The following is a 15,583-nucleotide window of genomic DNA, read 5'->3' on the forward strand; positions in this document are numbered from 1 at the left end:
AAGCCAAGCTGTGGTAGCATTAATCAGTGGTTGCTTCAGGGAGGAAGGATTGGCTGTGGAAAGTGCATGAGGGGACTTTCTAGGGAAATGGAAATGTTCAGAACTTGTAAGCACTCGTCAGGTTTAATGGGATGATATCCTAATGGTCTGAGCCCTCACCCTATTGTAAAGTGATCTTGAAAATTAAAAAAAAAAAGCCAGTAAACAGAAGGTGTTCAACCTCATTATTATCAGGGGAAGACAAACAAAAACCTCACTCAAATGCCAGTATACACCCATTGAAATGACTAAAGGTTTTTTTTTAAAAAAAAAAAACTGGAAAAATAAAAAAATAAATAAAAACTGGTAAAGCCAAGTTTTGATGTGAATTTAGGGTAACTGATATCATCACTGCACTGCAGTGTGTACAGGAATTGTTCTGAATATTTTAGAACGTTGTTGAGCCATAACTAATAACACTGGACCTGTGCATGCAACGTGACCCAGTGGTTCCGCCCTTAAGCATATACTCAGCACAGCTACATGTCACATGCGCCCAAATACGTGTTCAGGAATGTTGAAGGCAGCGTTGTCCAGAGTTCAAAGTAGGAACAACCCAAATGTCAATCAGCAGTGAAACATTGAAAGATTTAAATAAGGTGAGGTATATAATTAGATAAGGGAACACTGTACAGCAAGCAAGATGAACTAAATACTGCTGTAGGCAATAAAATTGATGAATTTAGCGGGGGGAAATAATAGAGCAACATTCTTAGAGAAATGCACATCAAAACTTCAATGAGGTATCACCTCACACCAGTCAGGATGGTCATCATCAAAAAAAGCTACTCACACATACTAGAAAGGATATGGGAAAAAGGGAACCCTACTGCACTGTTGGAAGAAATGTAAATTGGTACAGCCAATGTGGAGAATAGAATGGAGATTCCTTAACAAGCTAGGACTAAAACTACCATATAACCCAGAAATCCCACTACTGGGCATATACCCTGAGAAAGCCAGAATTCAAAAAGCCGCGTGTACCCCAGTATTCACTGCTGCAGGGCAGGAATAGAGATGCAGACGTGGAGAACGGACTTGTGCTCTGTTCACACAAATCATGGGGGAGGAGACTGGGACAGACTGAGAGAACAGCACAGACATACATACACTGTCTCATGTAAAATAGCGAGCTAGTGGGACCTGCTGCCTAGCACAGGGAGCTTGGGGCGCTCTGTGGCGACTGAGAGGGATGGAGCAGGGGCTGTGCTGAGGGAGGGTCGAGAGGGAGGAGGTAGCTGACTCACGGTAGTGCTCAGAGGCTAACACAACATTGTAAAGCGGCTACGCGACAATTAAAGAAGTCGGCAAGAAAAGGTAGATGTTGTAGAATATGTGGGGTGTGAGCCTGTGTTTATAGAACTGAATAGAAGACAAAAGGAATCTATGATTTCAGAAATCAGGGTAGCCTTTACATGTGGCAGAGAGGGCGAGAGAATGAGTAGGATGGGTATCAGGGGGACTATGCCATGTTTTAGGGCTTTATTTTTTAATTTTGTAATTGTTACACAGTGTGTTCAATTTGCCATATAGTTATGATATGGCTATATGGTTGTGATTAGTGCAGTTTTATCTGTGTATGTGAAAATTATTACTGTTTTCTATTTATATTGACATCCCAGCATGAGAAGAAAGAATGGTCACAGCATTATGGTTTTAAATAAATTACTGAGCACCTAGTTTTTCAGTTTTCTGATTGTTCTATTGCAGGGAAACATTTTCTCATTAATAACATAAATTGTAATTGTTAATCTTAAAAATTAAGGTTAAAATCTTATCTGGGACTTACAAGTGAAGTCTCTTATGTGGGATTCATGATGAACTTCTTATAGTCTCTTACTGTATTTTATTGTGTACCAAGAAGGAATAAATGAATGATTAAGATATTATACTGTCAAATTCCAGACATGTTCTGGAACCAATAATTGCTAGTCCACATAAAGCAGGCAGAGCATTTTGCTTTGAGTATCAGAAGAATCAGGCAAACGTGTTTGGCAGAGCTTGTGGGTAACTCATCTCTCTCTGCTAAGTACCCCCCCTCCACCACCCCCCACCAAAAGTCCCTCAGTATTTCAAAGACATTTCAAGGCTTGATAACTGTGATAATATTATTAAAACAAATGCAAGGTGTTGTTGTAATAGAGACATTGAATATTAGTTTGCTAGGACTGCCATAACTAAGTACCACAGACTGGGTGGCTTAAATATAATAGAACTTTCTTTCCTCACAGTTCTGGAGGCTGAAGTCCAAGGTCAAGGTGTGGGTAGGTTTGGTTTTTCCTGAGGCCTCTCTCCTTGGTTTGTAAAACATACCTGCTTGCTGTGTCCTCACACAGGCTTTTGCTTTGTGCATCCTTGGTGTCTCTTCTTCTCTGCCAAGTTCACCCGTCATACTGCATTACTGCCCCACCCTACCAGCCTCATTTTAATTTAAATCACCTCTTTAAATTTCTCATCCTCCAACACAGTTACATCCTGAGGTCCTCGGGGTTGGGACTTCAACATAAGAACTCAGAAGAGGGTGGGGACACGATTCAGCCCACAGCAGGTGGCCATCCTATTTTTCACATATTTGACACAGTGATTCTGTGTATGTTTAAAAACTCTTGCCTTCCTCATGCCAGAGGAAGGCAAAGAACTTAGATATCCTTTACACAAGAACTGTATATAATTCAGAAATTGTCTAGAAAAAAATCATAGGTTGAGTTCTAAAATGGTTACTTAATATTCTCCCTAAAATAGCTAAAGTGGTTTTAAAAAAAAAAAAAAAGATGAAGCGAACTGCTTAGGTATTAAATTATCTTGTATTACTAAAGAGAAAAGTTCTAGCAAAGGAAATCTTTGTGGAATCAATTTATCTTGTTAGGTGGTAATTAACATTACAAAAAGATCCAATTTTTAAAAGTATTGTTAAAAAGTTACCTATAAAATTATTTTTCCCTATGCTTGGAGTGCTTCATCCCTTTCCCTTTCCTTTTGCCTGTCTCAAAACCTCAACTTTCCCAGAAAAGCCTGTGCTGACCCTTTCCCCAATACAGACTTAGTTTCCCCACTGTTCTCCTAGAGCGTCTTTCCTTCGTCAGAGTGCTTGTTATAGTGGAAATTGTTATACGTATTTGATTAATGTTGGTCTCATCCACTAAATTTTAAGCTTCACAGGGGACAGCAACCATGATCTTTTTTGTTCACCACTTTGACCTGTAATTCCCAGCACTGAGTAAGCATTCAATAAGTGTTTATAGAATAATTGAACCAACAGAATATTTCACGCTACAACTAAATATTTCATTTGGTTATAATTTTATGTCTGGGAAACTGGGCTAATTTCTCTTTGTATTTCTATTTAGAATGTAGCAGATCAGATTGCATTTCAAGCCGCTGGTGGATTAACAGCCCTTGAACACATTCTTCAAGCAGTGGTCCCAGTCACAAATGTGAACACTGTTTCACGAATTCCTCCCAAGTAAGTATAGTTTTTTAATCTGTTTTTCACGTTTCATTTGTGAGTCATTTCTGCCTATGGTTTCCATATGGGGGAACCACAAGAAAATTGTATGTGTGTGCAGGTTTGAATAGCAAAAGCTTACACTCCCCATTAGGGAGAAAAACAGAGGTGCTTGACTTCACTTACAAAACTCAAATTGAGCCTAAAAAGCCTTATGAAGGAAATTCCTTTGGTCTGTGACCTTTACTAACCCCAAATCAAGAAGACCTGATGAACTTGTGAGAAGTTCTAACCACTTAACAAAATTTGAACAGAAATGAATACTAGTAAGAGAAAACTAACTTTTGTATTGCATACAAAAAAAGGGACTAAGTACATTAACACAGGACTGAGCTGTGAAATTTGAAGAAGTCCCTAACATACAGGAAGAGCAGTCTGGGGCCGAGACTGCCACAGTCTAGAGTCCCAACCAGATAGTTGGGAGCTGAACTGTCATTTGGTCTTTAACTATAAATTGCTCCATCCTAAGGATCCTGTACCCCCTTTAGACACAAGATCTACTTTCTTATTATTTCAAGTTACCCTCTGGTCCCTGGCCACCAAGGATGTAGTAGCAGACAGCATTATTTCAGAAATATTGTATTCCTGAGTTGTAACATGTAAACTTTTTGGATATTTTGTGGAGACATTTGTAGAGTTTAAATAAAAAGTTTTGATAGAAGTTCACTTATGTCACTGAGAAACTTTTAAATATTTAATTAGCTCAGCTAAAGTGGGTGCTTCATTTGTCCACTGGCTACAGCAGGGAAAAAAATTCCTTGAGTATGTTATCTTTTTTTTCTAAGAGACATTTGATAAATTAGAAATAGCACCAGCTTTGGAGTCAAACCAATCTGGGTTCCAGTTTTACCTCTGCCAGTTACTAGCTAGGAGAACTGGGACAAGTGCCTTAATCTTGTTGCATCTGTTTCCTCATTTGTAATCATTTTCACCTCACAGCATGGGGATCAACTGCAGTGATAATGTATGTGAGAGTTCTTTGTTAACCTTAAAAGTGAAAGTGAAAGTCACTCAGTCTGTCCGACTCTTTGTGACCCCGTAGCTGCCAGGCTCCTTTGTCCATGGAATTCTCCAGGCCAGAATACTAGAGTGAGCAGCCATTCCTTCTGCAGGGGATCGTCCCAACCCAGGGATCGAACCCAGGTCTCCCACATTGCAGGCGGATTCTTTACCATCTGAGCCACCAGGGAAGCTTGTAAACCTTAAAGTGTTTTATAAATGTTAGATGACAGTTTTTAAAATAGCAGTCTTGCCTGGTTTAAGACAGTGTTATCAATTTGATGTGAGATATTTCTGTGTACACACTTTGACACTGAGTTAGTTTGGGTTCTTTTGCTTTACTGACAAAGTAGAGATGAATGAAAGAAGGTGTAAGTACCCTGTAAGGTCAGAGTATCTTTGGAGCAGAAAACTCTCCCATAGGATAGTTACAATGTACATATAGATGTTCTGTCCTAAAAGAGTTGCTGTTATTCCCTATCAAAGTGGACCTCATTGACAATGTGTTACTTGGCATGTTGTCAGGTAACACATTGTACACATACTCAGTGTATGTTGATTGGCAGGGAGAGAGGAAGGAAGGAATCAAACATAGTGTTTGAGATAAGAAAGGAAATGGTATTTGATTATTTGGGACAGTGCTTTCCATAACTGTTAATTCTTATTATTCACCTTAAGTGTACTCGGTAGCATTTGTTTTCTTTCTTTTTTGTTTTATTGTTGTTGTTTTCTGTGTTTTTCGGTAGGCTTCAACATGCATGACACTGAGATCCCTTGATGGTAACCTAGATTAAATGCCTGTTCCCCAAAGCTGCCTTTGCCATTGTGGCAAAGGGCATGTTCTGGTGCTTATCTATGCCTCTTGTGTAGAGAACAGAAGAGGTTTTTCCCACAGTTCCTAAAAAGACCTAACCAAGCATTAGCACACATGCTTTGGAAAGGAGCCGTGGAACCCTGAGAGTCCAGATCAGTGCTTCTCTGATGGCCACCAGCTGCCGAAGTGCCAGGACCGAGAGTTTGTTTCTTCATCTCATCTTAGGCTAATAGATTTGTGTTTTCAACCAGGTACTGCCTACTGAGTGAGGCCAGCTCAAAAGGCTGTGGGCATCTAGCACTGACTATAAGATTCCCCTGTCCTTATCACAGCTCAAGATCATGACTCTACTTTCTAACCTAGCCTCCCTTCTTAGGGCGAACAGATGAAGGCTGAGAGTATTATGCTGCTTACTTAGAGATAGGAAAAAGAAATATCACAATTTTGTTAGATTTAAATGTAGGCTCAAAGCACACTGGTGGGCATCAGTCAGTGATTTAATTCAGAAAGTGTTCCTTTTCATATTCCTTCTAACAGCTCTCTGGCCTTGGGACTTGCATAGTTGCTGGGTACTCCCTTTACTCTCAGCTTGTCCACATCCTCCCCTTCTGTCCCTCTTCAGCTCCCAGCCCTCAACATCCTGAGCTTTCTGCCACCTTATTTAGCACATCTTATTTTCTGCCTCCTGTGGCATTTCATGGCTCTTACCTAGAGCAACTGTTTTTGGTTTTGTTTTAACTATCCTTCATTAGTTCATTTTTCTTAGTGATAAACAGAAGAGGCTTTGAGAAAGTTCAGTCACTGTTTAGTAATATTTATCATGTGGATCATCTCAACAGTTACCATGTGGATCCCCTATGACTGCACACCCAATGTTTCACTCCCACTGCAGCCCAGAGCTCTGTAAGTGGATAAAGGAACTCCCTGCTCCTTTCCTCACCGTTTTGCCCATCTCCCTTTTTACTCCACATAGTGCCTCAGCAGTTGTCCTGTAATTATTGCTATGTAACTCCCTCTGAGTGAATATTTTGCTTTCAGCAGATTTTTTTTAATGTGAAACTGAGGATTCTACCCACTTCTGAAAATTTTAATTTTTGAAATCTTTCTGAATCTTCACTCTGTTGCTTTTCTTTTTTAGAACCAGAGAAAGCTCATAAACCTGCTTGAATCCTTTTCAAATTATTATTGATTAGGTCCCATTTGTTTATTTTTGTTTTTATTTGCATTACTCTAAGAGATGGATCTGAAAAGATACTTCTGCAATATATGTCAAAGAGTGTTCTGCCTGTGTTTTCCTCTAGGAGTTTTATATTATCCAGTCTTACATTTAAGCCTTTAATCCATTTTGAGTTTATTTTTGTGTATGGTGTTAAGAGAATGTTCTAATTTCATTATTTTACATGAAGCTGTCCAGTTTTGCCAGTACCAGTTATTGGAGAGACTGTCTTTTCTTCACTGGATATTCTTGTCTCTTTTCTCATAGATTAATTGATCTTAAGTGCATGGGTTTGTTTCTGGGCTTTCTGTCCTGTTCTATTGATCTATATTTCTGTCTCTGTGCCAGTGCCATACTGTTTTGATTAGTGTGAAACTACAAAGTTTCGTAGTATCGTCTGAAGTCAAGGAGCCTGATTCCTCCAGCTCTGTTTTTCTTTCTCAAAATTGCTTTGACTATTCAGAGCCTTTTGTGTTTCCATACAAATTTTAAAATTTTTCTTCTAGTTCTGTGAAAAATGCCATTGGTAATTTGGTAGGCATTGCATTGAATCTGTATTTTGCCTTGAGTACTATAGTCATTTTAACAATATTTATTCTTCCAATCTAAGAACATGGTATATCTTTCCATTTGTTTCTGTCATCTCATTAGCACATCTTATTTTCTGCCTCCTGTGGCATTTCATGCAGATTCTTTCATCTGCATCTTACAGTTGTCTGGGCCTTTGCTTTCTTTGCTAGGTTTATTCCTAGATATTTTATTCTTTTTGATGCGCTGGTAAATGAAATTTTTTAAAAATTCTTCTTTCTGATCTTTCATTATTGGTATATAGAAATACAACAGATTTTTAAATATTAATTTTTTATTCTGAAACTTTACCAAATTCATTGATGAGTCCTAGTAGTTTTCTGGTAGCATCTTTAGGATTTTCTATGTATCATTTCATGTCATATGCAGACACTGACAGTTTTATTTTTCTGTTCCAATGTAGATATTTATATTTCTTTTTCCTCTCTGATTGCTGTGGCTAGGACTTCCAAAACTATGTTGAATAAAAGTACTGAGAGTGAGCCTCCTTGTCTTGTCTGATCTTAGAGGAAATGCTTTCAGCTTTTCACCATCGAGTGTAATGTTAGCTGTGTGTTTCATGTACAATGGAATAGTCAGTGCAGTTCAGTCACTCAGTCATATCCGAATCTTTGCAACTCCATGGATTGCAACACGCCAGGCTTACCTGTCCATCACCAACTCCTGGAGCCTACTTAAATTCATGTCCATCACGTTGGTGATGCCATCCAACCATCTCATCCTCTGTCATCCCCTTCTCCTCCCGCCCTCAATCTTTCCCAGCATCAGGGTCTTTTCCAATGAGTCGGTTCTTTGCACCAAATGGCCTAAGTATTGGAGTTTCAGCTTCAGCAGAATTTCATGGATTGCTCCTTGGAAGAAAAGCAGTGACCAACCTAGACAGTATATTAAAAAGCAGAGACATTGCTTTACCAACAAAGGTCTGTCTAGTCAAAGCTATGGTTTTTCCAGTAGTCATGTATGGATATGAGAGTTGGACTATAAAGAAAGCTGAGCACCAAAGAATTGATGCTTTTGAACTGTAATGTTGGAAAAGACTCTTGAGAGTCCCTTGGACTGTAAGGAGATCCAACCAGTCCATCCTAAAGGAAATCAGTCCTGAATATTCATTGGAGGGACTGATGCTGAAGCTGAAACTCCAATACTTTGGCCACCTGATGTGAAGAACCGACTCATTGGAAAAGACCCTGATGCTGGGAAAGATTGAAGGCAGGAGGAGACGGGGACGAGGATGAGATGGTTGGATGGCATCACCAATACGATGGACATGAGTTTGAGTAGGCTCCAGGAATTGGTGATGGACAGGGAAGCCTGGCGTGCAGTTCATGGGGTCACAGAGTCAGACACAACTGAGTAACTGAACTGAACTGAATATTCCATAAAAAAGAATGCAATAATGCCATTTGCAGCAACATGGATGAACTTAAAGATTATCCTATTAAGTGAAGTAAGCCAGACAAAGACAGTTATCATATTATATCACTTATATGTGAAATCCAGGGGAAAAAAAGATACAAATGCACTTATTTACAAAACAGAAATAAGCCCACAGACACAGAAAACAGACAGTTCCCAAAGGGGAAAAGAGTAGGGGGGGGATAAATTAATTAGGATATTGGGATTAGCAGGTACACACTAGTTTATATGAAATATATATCCATCAGGGACCTACTGTATAGCACAGGGAACTCTACTCAGTATTTCATTATAACCTATAAGGGAAACGAATCTGAAAAAGAAGATATATAGAGAGATTTAAAGAGATACAGATATATAAATAAAACTACATCACTGCACTGCACACCTGAAACTAACACGACATTGTTATATTTAAATCACACACACACACACACGTTATTAAAAGGAATTGGCCAGGATGTGGTATTCTTAAATCAACCTTTTTAACAAATGTGCTCCAATAAAATTGTTTTTGGTGCCAAGAAAGATCACCCTGAAACAAGACAATTTTCATTTCATGTTGTATCTACTTTCGGAATGGCTCATGTTATTCTTCTTCCTAATTTTAATTGGAGAAAACAAATAACCAAATAATGAATGACATATTCTAAGCTTTTCTTTGGTTTAGGCTAACAACAGTTGTTTAGCATAGCTTTTTTAAAAACAGAAGTATAGTTTATTTACAGTGTTGTGTTAATTTCTGCTGTACAGCAAAGTGATTCTGTTATATATATATGTATGGACTTTCTTTTGTATATTGTTTTTCATTATGGTTTTATCACAAGATATTGACTGTAGTTCCCTGTGCTATTAGGACTCTGTCATTTATCCGTTCTGTATATACTAGTTTGTCCCTTTACATAGCCCTTAATATTTGAAAATAAATGGCAGTTTGTGATTTTCTTTGGGCATAAAGAATGCCCCATATTATGTGAATAAGAAGATGGGTCTGCTGTGACTAAGGTTGTGGCCTAAACTTTGTGTTGTGCTTTTGCAGTATATTTACGTAGCGGCAGCGAATAGAAGTACTTTGTGTTGTGCTTTTGCAGTATATTTACGTAGCGGCAGCGAATAGAAGTACTTTGTGTTGTGCTTTTGCAGTATATTTACGTAGCGGCAGCGAATAGAAGTTAGAGTTGACACTTACAGCATTCCACATCTCCAGGCCCAAATATTGTTGTTCGGTCACTAAGTCGTGTCCAACTCTTTGTGACCCCATGGGCTGCAGCACACCAGTCTTCCCTGTCCTTCACTATCTCCTTGAGCTTGCTCAAACTCTTGCCCATTGAGTCAGTGATGCCATCCAGTCGTCTCATCCTCTGCTGCCCTCTTCTTCTGCCTTCAGTCTTTCCCAGCATCAGGGTCTTTTTGAATGAGTCGGCTCTTCACATCAGGTGGCCAAAGTATTGGAGCTTCAGCTTCAGCATCAGACTCTTTTCAGACAGCAGTAAATGTTGATATTTCATAAAGAAGCCAGCAGATCTTTGGGGCTGTCTTTCCTAAGTTGCCTTTTACTTGCTTGGAATTCTTAGTCCTTGACAGATAGTCACAAACAATAAAGGGGCCAAATAGTTAAGTTATTCTACTTAACTCTTCTAGTCTTCAAGATACTCTAGATTGTCCTACTGCAGAACCAAATAGTCCCTCTTTCTTCTCCATCCACCTTGCTTCTCTTCCTCCATTGTCCCTCTGGTCATAATTTGTATATGGAAATAGTCTTATCAGCATGAAGCATTGCATGGTATAATGAAGAATAGACAGACTCTGGAGTCAGATCTGAGCCTAAGTCTCTGCTTTTTACTTCGTAGCTATGGTATCAGGGGCCAAATTGTTATAACAGAGCCTTAATTAAATGGTAATACTACTGTGCAGGGTAGGACTTGTTGGCTGCTAAAAGTACATGTGTTCATTAAGTGCCCTGCACAAAGAAAGCATTTAGTTAATATCAATGGATTGGATTTCTTTTCTTTCTCTTTTTTTTTGCGGGTGTTATTGTTTTGACTGCACGTTACCCTACTTAATTACTGAGCTTTAAATCCCTGTGTCTGTGTCACTTTGGGTTCTAAGAATCTATGATCTATTAATTTTACTTGGTCATTTGTTTTTTCCACCCTAAGTCCAGACTTCATCCTGGTTAATTTTGGCCCAGCCTGTCAAGATTCTTTTTGGATCCTGATTTGGCTGCTTACTTCATTTTTTTTTTTTTCTTTAACACTGTGTCACATCTGAAGCTGATATGTAAAACATAAGTATCTTTATCTAAATCATTGAAGAAATATCAAACAGGTTAGAGAATAGTCCAGTTTAGCCCTGTATTAATGTTCCCAGGTATTCTACTTGTGTTATCTTTTTCTCAAAGGGACTCTAATTCCTTGGGATCAGAGACCATAGTAAATGCATTATTTGTCAATCATATGATGTCTTAATAAGTATCATTTCCATATATGAATGAATGAATTTTCTGAGACATGGAAGTAAAGCAGTAAAATAACACACTATATCAAATACTTGACTCTGTGGACTTAAAATATGATTACATCTCAGTCCTAGATGATTAAGGGCCTGACTTAGACCAGTCTGTTAGCTAGACTTAAGGCAGTATTTTTGTATTCCATCTTTCAGTTTCTGTGAATCTTTTGTCTGTAACTGCTTTACTTAGAAGGTCAAAGGGAAAAAAAAAAAAAAAGAAGGTCAAAGAGAATGCTGGAACTGTATTCTTGGGTTTTGTCCTTATCACAGTTTTAAAATCAGAGCACCCCCATTTTAATCTATGGTGAAAAATAAATTCTTCCTACTACTGTGGCCTTTATAAAGTATACCCATCTATTCATGTCAAACAAATTAAGCTCTCTTTTTTCTTATTTAGAGTATATACATTTATCTATCCATAAATCAGTCTCAGGTAAAACAGTAATCACTGAATACAGTAAAAGTAAATAAATTTAGAATGATGCGAGTTAGAGCTTGGCTGACTAGGAAGATCACAAATTTATTATCCAAAGTAAGATAAAAATAAACTTGTGCAGTTTATCTACTTGGCCATACTGCATTTACTTGACTCTTTGAAGTTGGTGAGGAAACAGAACTGAACACTTCTTGAGCACACCCTCAGTGCCAGTCACAGTGCCCGAGGCTTAGCATGGTTTCCTTGTTTACCCCTCACCGTCACCAGCAGCCAGATATGTGGTCGTTGCTAGCATGGGGATTGCGAGCAGTCATGTTTGGGACATGACTACAACCTGAGAGAGAGCCATTATACTGTTTCTCAAAGAGTGTGTATTCTTTCCAGATGACAGAATGTTCAGAATTACTCTCCCAGGATTATTGAGGTTTCATCCCTAGAAGCTTCTGTTCCTTCCTCTTGGTCTTGTGATACTCACAGGGTGGCAACTGATGCAGTTCATTTATAGTGGAAAAGGGGTATCCTGGTGTATGCCAGAAGCAGGTAAATGACGTTGGGCTTCTGATTCTGATACCCAGGGAAACTGTTCTCTAGGGATTCCCTTTTTGGGATCAGTTGTATGGACATAGGAATGGGATTGCCACATCTAGGAGCCATTAGAAATAGACCTTTTCCTTAGGGAACTTATAGTAATGGAAAATGAAATGGGTTAAACTCTAAGTATCACTAATACTAGCCTGCCTGTGTTACCTTTGTGGAACAGCCAGCCTGGTGATATACATAAGCTCTTCATAAAAGGAATGCTTTGCTACATATCTGATGTCTGCAAACTTGGTTTCCTCCGATGCATGGCTGGCCTACAGCTTGCTGCTTACTCCCGTCTCTTGCTTGACTGCCTTGTCTGTTCTCTTTGGAGCTCATCTGCTCTTGGGTCTTGGCTTTTCTCTTTGGTTTGCAACACAGTCTAAACCCTGTTAATCCTGTCTTCACTATTAGTTTCCTTCCATGTTACCATTTATCTCTTTTCTTGGCTTGTCATATTCACCTCAACGCCATTGCTGTTTGTTGTGTCCTCCCTTTTTCTGGGTGTTATGATATTACATGTTCTAGGCTTTATACCTATGCCTCTTCTAAGCAGCTGTATTTTATGCCATGGGATGTTTCCCTCAATGACCACAGCTGGTTAAACCAAGACTGAACATTTGACTCAAAAGCAGCCAATCTTACAGTCTTAAAACTCAGCCCAAAAAGTTAAACTGGGCCAGTCAAGATTGTCTCTCAGGAATTTGCAGTTGGAAAACCATAAAACTTCAACCATTGTGTGTGTGTGTGTGTGTGTGTGTGTGTGTGTGTGTGTTGTGTTTAAATTTGAAAAATCATGCAGAGTAACTTCTGGGATGGTCATTACAGGGCTGTGTTCACTCCAAGTTTAGCAGGACTAATGGAGGCCAGTTGTGGGGGGAAGGAGGAGACCAGAGCTTCATGAGAGATGAGGGGCTGGAAATGAGAGGAGTCCCCGTCCACAGAGCTGGCATTGTTCCTGCCCTCCTGAAGTCTGGTGGCTCATTTTCTCCTGGATTCACGTGAACGTTCCCAACAGCCTTACAGTAAATGCCTCTTTTTACTTGAAATATTTTAAGTGAATTTCTGTCCCTTCTAACCTAGATTCTGATACTTTTAAATACAAATATTAAAAGATTTTTTAAACTCCAGATTGAATTGAAAATATTGGACTATGTAATAGAGCCTTCCTTGCAACCTCATAGCAGTTTTTCTACAATCTTCCATATCAAGAAAGAATGAATGAATGCCCAAAGTTTAAAGTAGAAATAAAGAGAGAAAGCACATTCTACATGTTCTCTAGGGTATCATTCTTTATGAACATTAAATGTTTCTACAAGCTCAGACTGACTGAACTTTCCTTTTTTCTCCTAACCTTCATTTGGAGAATGTGTATAGAGAATTAAATACACTAAACGTTCTGTACCTGGATGCTAACGTAACGTACTCTAGAGTGCAGATCTTACTTTCAGGATCAAAGATTAGACAACATATTGCTTAATAAAATACCTGAATTCTATAAGAACAAGTAACAATACTACTCTTGTTCTTTATAGTCCTCAAATGTTAACTTTCTTGGTGTCCCTTGGGTCACAGAGTGGTTTCCTCATTATTAACCTTATAATTAGGATTTAGTTTGAATCCCAGTAACATTGTCTTATTTTCATAAAAACTAAAAAATATATTTCTTAGCCTCTGTTTTCTCTGACTTGACCATAATGGACCATTGTCCAACTTTTTAATATAGAATAAGTTTGTTCATGATGAACTTAATCATTTCACTGGCTGTCTTCTGAAATTAGAACCAGTTGGTTTCATGTATTGGAAAAGGAAATAGCAACCCATTCCAGTGTTCTTGCCTGGAAAATCCCGGGGATGGGGGAGCCTGATGGGCTGCCGTCTATGGAGTCGCATAGAGTCGGACACTACTGAAGCGACTTAGCAGCAGCCTATTTTGAAGTTGAGATTAAGATGTTTAGAAGGTGAGAAGATTGCAAGAGCAGTTACTGCCACCAGCTCCCCACTCAAATCCTGATAGCCTGATGCAGCTCAGAATGTTAATCCTATACTACAAAATAAAGCTTTATGATATTTTTAAGAACTGAGTAATTTGACTTTGTTTTAAGACTCAGTAAGTGCAGTTTCAACTGCTAGGCGAAAGATAAAACATTTGTAAAAAACCAAATGATTATAATACTCAAAAGAAGAAAGAAAAGCATTGACTTATTTCAGTCTAAGCTTTTTTGAAATTGCAGTTTTATTCTTCTCAAGGAAAGCACACAGTATCTCCATATTACTAAACATCTATCCCAGAGCATGACATAGTCATACACCTGATGCAAGTTTCAGAGCCCTGCCTCGTCCTGTTCTTACCTCTGTCTTTCCCAATAAGAAATGCAAAACTTCATTCTAGGTGGGGTGGTTGTATTACCAGAATTACACTGGTACATTCCGGGTTCATGTTTTCTGATAAAGTTTGCAATTTTAAACTTTTTTTTCTTAGCCACTCTACATTAAGGCATTTTCTTTCCATGTAGAAAGTTCTCAAGTAATAGTTCATTGGTTGAACATTTTTGGTTACCTGTTTACTTAAAATATTTAACTTGGACTATCACTATTAGATCACTTCCTGGGACGTTACAAACAACTTATTTGAGGCTCTAACTTTCTTGCTCTTTCCTTTACACTAATGCCTTCTCCAGGGAATCATTTTTATCAAGCCTAGCTATTGATTCAGAGATCAAGTTGTTGCCTTACTGAAAATCAAAATTCATATAAATATTCCTCAGCATTGACATTTGAGTTAATGTAAATAAAAATCTCTCTCCATTTTTCAAATTTATGCATTCCAGCAGAAATGATTGTAAAGCTAATTTCTGTTAAGTGAATCCTATTTTATTATTAATTTCCTTCATAAAATCAGCAGTGTATTTCTGTAAGGAAAATGTCAATGACCTAAACAATTGATGTAGAATTTGTGGCCAAGTCCTCTGGTGTTCTAGACAGTGTAATACAGCAGTCTTGCTGAAAACAGTCTGTAGCACTTTCAGAATTGTGAACTAAGTGTCTTTGCTAACTCTGTAACCTCTTTTGTCTTGTCACTTTCTGAGACTTGGATTGTTGAGAAACACCTAAATAGGATGAATATTACAATGTCATATTTTGCAAATATATACACAGTCTAACACATAATGTATTTTAGGCTAAAATTTACTTCTGTGTTCAACCATACACTTTTGCTCATTTCATGTGCTAGCAAGATAATGCTCAAACTCATTCAAGCTAGGCATCAACAGTACGTGAACTGAGAACTTCCAGATGTACAAGCTGGATTTAGAAAAGGCAGAGGAACCAGAGATCAAATTGCCAACATCCATTGGTTCATAGAAAAAGCAAGGGAATTCCAAAAAACCATCTACCTCTGCTTCATTGACTCTGCTAACACCTTTGACTGTGTAGATCACTACAAACTGTGGAAAATTCTTAAAGAGATGGGAATAC

General features: G+C 38.4%; 1 protein-coding gene across 7 annotated transcripts in view; it reads left to right on the forward strand.

The window, feature by feature from the left end:
* SCAPER (S-phase cyclin A associated protein in the ER) overlaps positions 1-15,583 on the forward strand; it is a 414,652-nt gene that overhangs the window by 257,686 nt on the left and 141,383 nt on the right. For all 7 annotated transcript variants that reach the window (XM_044933045.2, XM_025271386.3, XM_025271383.3 and 4 more), the window contains one exon: positions 3,387-3,502. In XM_044933045.2, coding sequence (XP_044788980.1) covers positions 3,387-3,502 — 116 coding nt within the window. The remainder of the gene's footprint in view (positions 1-3,386; positions 3,503-15,583) is intronic.

The sequence above is a fragment of the Bubalus bubalis genome, chromosome 20 (genome assembly GCF_019923935.1).
Source record: "Bubalus bubalis isolate 160015118507 breed Murrah chromosome 20, NDDB_SH_1, whole genome shotgun sequence".
NCBI classification, from domain to species: domain Eukaryota; kingdom Metazoa; phylum Chordata; class Mammalia; order Artiodactyla; family Bovidae; genus Bubalus; species Bubalus bubalis.